The sequence below is a fragment of the Condylura cristata genome, unplaced genomic scaffold (assembly GCF_000260355.1).
Source record: "Condylura cristata isolate star-nosed mole 26May11 unplaced genomic scaffold, ConCri1.0 scaffold00034, whole genome shotgun sequence".
Lineage (NCBI taxonomy): Eukaryota > Metazoa > Chordata > Mammalia > Eulipotyphla > Talpidae > Condylura > Condylura cristata.
Genome location: NW_004567135.1, coordinates 5,413,652 through 5,420,840, shown reverse-complemented (window position 1 = coordinate 5,420,840; position 7,189 = coordinate 5,413,652). Strand labels below are relative to the sequence as shown.

Here is a 7,189-nt window from a genome sequence, read left to right as displayed (position 1 = left end):
CGCCAGCATCACCCCAAAACTGTGCACAGCCCCCAGCCTGACACAGAGCAGGAGCCCAACGGGGGGCGCTGCCCGGAGCCCAGGATGACGCTGGAACCTCCGGTCACGGCGCTGGAGCAGCTGGAGCCGAAGCTGCCCCCCCCACCCCCAGGTCCACAGCGGCGCGCCAGGCCGCCGGCCACTCCTCCGCTCGCAGCAGCCCTGCCTCCTCCGACGGCTGCCAAGAAAGGCAGGGTCATGGCAGGGCCTCCGCTCTCCGGGGGCCCCCTCACCCAGCCCCGATACTCACAGATGGTGATCTGGCTGGTGCATGCCCCAGACATCCTGGGGGAGAAGAGGAAAGAGGAGGGAACTCTAAGACAGGCTGCGAAGAACGCGCCCCGGCTTCAAGCCCGCAGAAGCGCTCACCTGCCACACCCCCTCCTTAAAGCCCTTCCCAGCGGAATGGGGGGCTCAGCGACTGGGAGTGTCAGGAAATTCTCAGAGGCTTGGGGGGCAACCCCCACCCCCCCCACGGTCCCAGCTCCCCCACGCCCACCGGCACTCCTCGCCCTCCAGCATCCTGCGGTAGGTGGCGATCTCCACGTCCAGCGCCAGCTTGGTGCCCATCAGCTCCTGGTACTCGCGCAGCAGCCGCGCCAGGTCCTGCTTGGCGGCCCTCAGCGCCGCCTCCAGCTCGTCCAGCTTGGCCTGGGCGTCCTTGAGGGCCAGCTCCCCATGCTGCTCGGCGTCGGCGGTGGCCTCCTGCAGGCCAGCGTTCTGGGAGAGGCGCGGAAGGCGGCGTCACCGCGCGGCCTCCCAAAGCAGCCACTGTGTCCCTCCGCGACAGGACGCGGAGACGGACACCACGGAAGACGCAGGCGAGGCGGAGGCGGGAGGACCCCCCCAGGAAGCGCAGGCAGCTGCCTGCACCCCCACGCACCCCCATGCGCTTCCGCTGCACCCCCACCCACCCTGGCTGCCTTAGGGGACAGCAGCCAGAGGGACCCATTCAGGGGTGCCCCCTGCTTCTCCCTGGCCCGGGCCTCAGCGCCTCCCTGGGCAACCCCTGGCCCCCACGGCCCGTCCAGCTCTGCTGGCCCCTTCAGGCCCTTCTGCCGATCGCCGCTGGAGAGCCACCAGGGGCCTGGATTTGGGTGAGAACAATCCCATTCGGATGCTTTGTCTTCGTGTGCAAGCCTGCTGCTCAGAACGCACCTCTCCCTCGGGGAAGTTCTGAGGAAGGACAAGGCCGGCCTCCTGGGCCTGCTAGGGGACCTGCCCCGGGGGTCGGGAAAGCAGCCGCACCCCAAACCCCCCCCCCCAGGGCTCTCGCTGCTCTGCCATGCAAGCGCCCTGTGGCGGGAACACGGTCTCCACTGTGCAGATGGAGCAGCCGAGGCCAGGAAGGTGGGCAGCCGCCGTCGGCCGCCACAGCCCAGCTTCCTGCCCTCCACGGCTCCTCCCGGGGCTCACGGGCGGTGCCCTGGGCCTGGCACAGGGGAAGCCAGTTCACGATGCTTGTGGGTGAGGAGAATGAAGCGCTGGCTGCCTCCCTCCGCACGAGGGGTCCTCACAGGGAAGCCACAGGCTACGTGGGCCGTGGCGGCTCCCTCACTCAGGACCCACAGAATCACACTCCCAGCCCTAGGCCGGTGTCCTTGATCTGGTTGGAGCCCCAGGAATTGCTTGCCCACAGACACGCCCAGGGAGCCGCAAAGCAAGAGTCCGAATACACGGGCAAAGCAGGGTGGCAGCAAACCAAGCAGGACTGGCATGGGCAGGGGTGACAGGCTCTCAGCACCCCTGTGCACCCACAACCTGGGGGGGGCGTCCTGCCCAGTGTGCACAGGCACGTGTCTGGAGAATCAGGCTGAAGAAGCTGGGGAGCAGGCTGACTCTGGCACAGCTCCCCGCCTCTCTGGGTCCCAAAATCCGTTCTCTGGGCAACTTGATGACTTGAGATGGATCATCTTTCCCATCTGAAAGTCCAGCTGCCAGCAGGGGCAGGAATCACAGCTCCCCTGCCAGCCTCGCCTCAACCTCTCCGCCCCTTTCTGCGCCAGCATCACCCCAAAACTGTGCACAGCCCCCCTCTCTACGGCCCAAGTCTCCTGCTCCGATGCCCCGACTGGGGCCCAGAAAATTCAGCGCCCAGCCTCAAAGGCCCTGCTGGGCCTAAGGAAGGGGAGTCAAGTGCAAAGGCTGAATGTCCCTCCAAGGATTTCACGAGAGGTACACCTGGGCGTGGGTGACCCCATGAGCGCACCCCCAGTTGTGTGGAGTCCATGCAGGCAAGAACACCAGGAATTCTGAATGCCTCTCCGAGGGAGGTTCTCCCAGCCCCAGCTGGCCACACGCCCAGCGTGATCGAGGTTTTCACCAAGCCAGCGGTGAGCGTCACACAGAGTCTTCATGGGGGGGGGGGGCCTGGGCGCTCTGGGGGGGCCTCACCTGCTTCTTCACTTTCTCAATCTGGCTCTGCAGCCTCTGAATGGCATGTTGCAGCTGCGTGATCTGGACTCTGGTCACCTCCACGCTGTCCCCGTGAAACTGGACAGACGCCTGGAGCTCCTGGTACTGAGGGGGGCATGGGGCACCATCAGTGGGGAGGGCCCTCACCTTGGCCCTCAAGACTGTGAGGCAGCCGAGCGCCTGGCGCTTGGCTCCCTGTGTTGAATTTGGGTCCCAGCTGAGGCCAGGGCGTGGCGGGAAGTCAGCTGGCCTCCCCGCATCACCTCCCTCCTGGAGCTTTAGAAGGTGGGCACCCCGGGCTGGGCACGCTGACCCCCAGCCTAGCACCTTGCTCTGGTACAGCGCCTCGGCCTCGGCCTTGCTGGTCCGGGCGATGTCCTCGTACCGGGCGCGGACCTGGGCGATGATGCCGTCCAGGTCCAGGCAGCGGTTGTTGTCCATGGACAGGACCACGGATGTGTCGCTGGCCTGGGTCTGGAGCATGCTCAGCTCCTGCAGGAAGAGGGCTGAGTGTCCCTACCGTGGCTCCCTCCCCACAGAAACCCAGGGCAGGTGGCAGCCCACCGGGGCAGCCCCCATTCGCCCAGGGTGGCGGTGGGGCTGTGCCCTCATCTGGACTGAGACTTGCAGGAGATGCGCCGCAATGCTTCTTGCAGCGCGGACATCAAAGGACAGTGTCCTACAGGGCCAGAAACCATTGGGTCCCCATCGTCCCCTGATCCCGCTCCAGCCAACGCAGCTTCTGTGCATTTCCTCAAAGACACCAGCTGCTGCTGGGGGGCCGCCCTGCCTGGGATCCCAGCTCCCGCCCTCCTGGCATCTCCCCCTCCTCCAAATATCTGCTCCAAAGGTATCTTCTGAATACTGCCTGCTCTGGCCCTTACTAGAACCTGCCACCACCTACGCCCAGAGCCTCAACCTTCCTTCCTTGTTCTAATTCTCCTTTTCCCACCCAAAATACACTACATGAGTCACTTTTTGCTATCAATTGCCGATCTCCCAGTAGCCAGCGAGTTCCATGGCTTTGTCTAATGAGTCGCTGGTCCAGCAACGCCCTTGTGAATTCTCAGTACCGTTTGTTGAGAGACTTAATAACCAGGATCTAAGTCACCCTAGCCAGGCGGCACTTCTCACCCACCCCCCTGAGCCCAGGGAGCCCTTCCACCCTGCGCCTTGCCTCCGCTGCCCCACTTCCTTGCTGCAGCGCACCCCACTTCCCCCGCTGCCAGGGCCTCACTTCTTCATATAGGCGCCTCAGGAAGCATATGTACTCTCTCAGAGACTTCAGCTTATCTTCCATTTCCATCTTGCTTAGGAAAACCCCATCCACATCCTGGAATCAAGGAGACAGAAGCCGTGTACCCCACTCTTTGTAGGTCCCCTCTTGCTCAGGAGTTCTGTTCACATACTGCCTGGCACCCACCCACCATCACTAGAAACCCAACTTCTCCCATCTCCCAGTTCCACCATGCCCTGCTCTCTCTTGCTGATGCTGCACCACACCACCTCCAGGAAGCCCTCCCTGATTGATCCCAACTAGTTTTGCTTCTTCCTCTCCCTTCGCACCCTCTCTCCTGCATTAACATTCAAGGTTCATCACACAGCCCCTCAACTGGATTTTGTCTTGAGGTTCTTGATGTCCCATTTTCTTGGGAGACACCCCCCCCCGGGCATGATGATAGATAGGTATCCTGCAGTCAGACCTCCCACCCCCTGACACCCCAACTAGGACTGGGCTCTTTGTGTGTGCTAGGTGCTCAGGGTCTGGGTGGAGCAGCTGACTCCACCCTTACCTTTTTGAGGACCACAAAGTCATTCTCCACTGTGGCACGCTTGTGGGCCTCCTGCTCATACCTGTCAGGTAAGGAGAGAAGGGTGCACCTGAGGTGAGGTCAGAGCCCACGTCCTCCCGTGAGCACGGCCTCCTGACGAGACCACTTTCACACTGAGATGCTCCAAAGCAGAACACGCGACCAGCCTTTGTCTCCGCCTCTCCTACCAGGGAACTTTTATCATGTCCTAGCCCTGTCCCTAGGCCACCCTGCGAGCTCATGTCCCCTTCATGACACACAGCCACTTTGCTTCGGGTTGACAAGACACACTCAAGTAGTTCACCGTCATTATCTGAAGCAGGCAATTCAGATTTGATCCGATTATGTGACTTACGCAACGCCACACTTGACTAGCTGACCTAAGCAGATCTAAAACCCAGCTCTCGTGACTCCCATCTGGGCTCTTCCGGGGCCCCCCACCTCAGGCCCCACCCTCCAATGTCTCTAGGAGGTGAGGGGCAGGAGACATATCCCACTTTACAGATATGGAAACGGAGGCAAGGAGAGGTGAAACGCCTCACCCGACCCACACCACTTCTTGCACACAGGCAGGGAACTCGAGCCGCCCGTTGGTCCAGGGCTCTCTCCACAACCCCAGGTGACCCAGGCCAAGAAACCAGAACCACAGCCCAGCAGTGAATCATGCCGCTGACCTGGGGATGGTGCCACTAAGTAGATTTCCTTCTACCCTGAGACCAGAGAACATCTGAGTCACTTTAGCCCACAGCCTGCTCGACCAGAATTTCTCACCAAAAACCTACCAAGGCCTCACCAAAACCTACCGAGGCATTGTTTGCCCAGGCCTTTCCCAGCCCTGGTCAGAGACCCAGCCCTGCCAGCTGGAGCTGTTGAAAAGGAGTCTCTCTCCGGGCCGGGCCAGCAAGGACTTCGGGGCTCCCTCACCTGTAGCCCTGGGGGCTGATGCAGTCGGAGGGGGTGGGGTGGGAGGGCATCAAGGGGGCCGGTCATGTGTCTCGGGGGCTCTGTCTGTGGGGCCTGCCGGCTGACAGCCCAGATCCACACCCTCCCGGCGCCCCGCCCCAGGCCCCAGGAGGGAAGTTGGGGCTGCCTACTTGGCCTTATATTCCTCCTCCTGGTCAAAAAAGGTCTTCAGCTCAGCGTGCAGCTGCCCTTGTTCTCTCTGAAGCTGCTCCAGCCACTTCCGGAGGTGGGCCACGTAGCCCTCAAAGAAAGAGTCCAGGCTCTGGGGGCTGGTGTTCACCCCCTGCTGCTGCAGCAGGTTCCACTTGGTCTCCAGGACCTTGTTCTGCTGCTCCAGGAACCGCACCTGCAGCACAAATGGAACATTCCTGAAGCTCCTGTGGGGCCCCTGGGCACAGCCTCTAGGAGGCAAAATCTCGGGGGCCCTTCAGCAGCCCAGCACGGCCAGGAGCAGCCCCAACCTTTCCAGAGACTGAGAAGCGTCAACAGCGAAGGGTCTGCCCACTGCTGGCCCTCCCCTCTGCCCTGAGCCCCAGCTCGGAGCAACAGGCCTCTGTATGACCAGAGGTCCCCTCGGTCCACAGGACAGAGTTCCTGGCTGCAGAAGCGGCAGGAGACCAGGCCTCCCAGCCCCTCCTCCGCGAAGAACAGTCCCCAGGGAAGACGAGCAACAGCTTAGCTGAGGTGGCCCTCACCTTATCAATGAAGGAAGCGAACTGGTTGTTGAGGGTTCTGATCTCTCGGGTCTCCTGAGTCCGCACCGCTTGGTACTGGGGGTCAATCTCAATCTTCAGTGGGGTCAGCAGGTTCTGGTTGACGTTCACTTCCTGGATGCCCCCCGGAGGGCACGGGAAAGGCCTGGGCCCACCTGTGCTTTCCCCAAACTGCACCCCCCTCCCTCCCCTCATCCCCCAAGTCCTCCCAGGGGACCGTCCTCGGCATCCCCTGAAGGGACTGAGGCTTCTGCTGCTGAAGCCTCCCCTGCTGCGGCCCCACGAGCCAGCAGAACAGGCTGAGCGGGCGCTGAAGCCCCTCTGGGCCCGGCACGGGGAGAGAGACATGGCAGAGACCCACGGCCACACGCTCGCACAGACGGAGCACGTTCAGTGTGCTGAGTTCCTGCCCTGAGGCTCTGGGCACGAGACTTTTATCCCCTCCCGTGCCTGGGCTGGGCCTTGGAGAGCAAGATACTCTCAGCCTGACTGTCTGTCGCTGGCTCCAGCTGACCTCTTCCGACACACCTGGAGCCGAGGAGGCCGGCACGTGCAGGGAGGCTTCCGCCCTCAGAGCTCCCCGGCTGGGCTGGCAGGGGAGACGGAGGGCCCCAAGACAAGGAAGCAGCCAGAGACCTGGACTTGAGTGGGGCTGGGAGGGGTGACTGCGAGCCGAGTCACGGAAGGGCCCGGGAGGAAGGCGCCCTGGAGAAGGAGGCAGGGGAGGAGCGGCGAGTGGAAGGGGCACGGAGGCGGGGGACGCTCGGCTCGAGCACGAGTGCCCTTGGAGCTGGACAGCGAGAATGAAGCTCCACAAGGGAGAACCTGCCTATAAAGGTAGAAGAGGAAGGTGCTCTGCGGCACTAGGAGGTTAATAGAGGTGGTGTCATCCTTGACTAAAAGACACTCCAGGATTTGGAAATGAACAGAAAAACAGGGTGTCCAAGTCCCTCCTCTTGCCCAACCCAGCAATCATCCACAAGGCGCCACCCCGCTCGGGCCAGGCCTCTCCAGTCTGGCTCCCAGGGCCTCTCCGAGCCCAGGCGGTGCCGACTTCACAAGACGCCTGCAGACCCCCGGCCGGGGCCCGGCGCCGCGGGCGACACGTCGGAGGTTGCCAATGTGCCCCGGGAACAGAAGCAGGGCACAGCTGGCTGCCCCGAGATCTGCCGAGTCGCGGGACCCCAGGGCTCCCCGGCACTCAGTGGCCACTGCATCCCCTGTGCAAGCCCCCAGGCAGGAAGCCCG

At 62.8% G+C, this 7,189-nt stretch overlaps 1 protein-coding gene across 1 annotated transcript; it reads right to left on the bottom strand.

Annotated features, from left to right (window-relative positions):
• Window positions 1–8: 8 nt before the first annotated feature.
• KRT78 (keratin 78, type II) lies at window positions 9–6,136 on the bottom strand. Its single transcript, XM_012732301.1, has 9 exons — window positions 5,924–6,136; window positions 5,360–5,574; window positions 4,248–4,308; window positions 3,692–3,787; window positions 2,782–2,928; window positions 2,434–2,559; window positions 539–759; window positions 290–324; window positions 9–217 (listed from the first exon to the last, which is right to left on the bottom strand). The coding sequence occupies exons 1-9, from the start codon at window positions 6,134–6,136 to the stop codon at window positions 9–11; spliced, it is 1,323 nt and encodes a 440-aa protein (XP_012587755.1).
• Window positions 6,137–7,189: the final 1,053 nt, after the last annotated feature.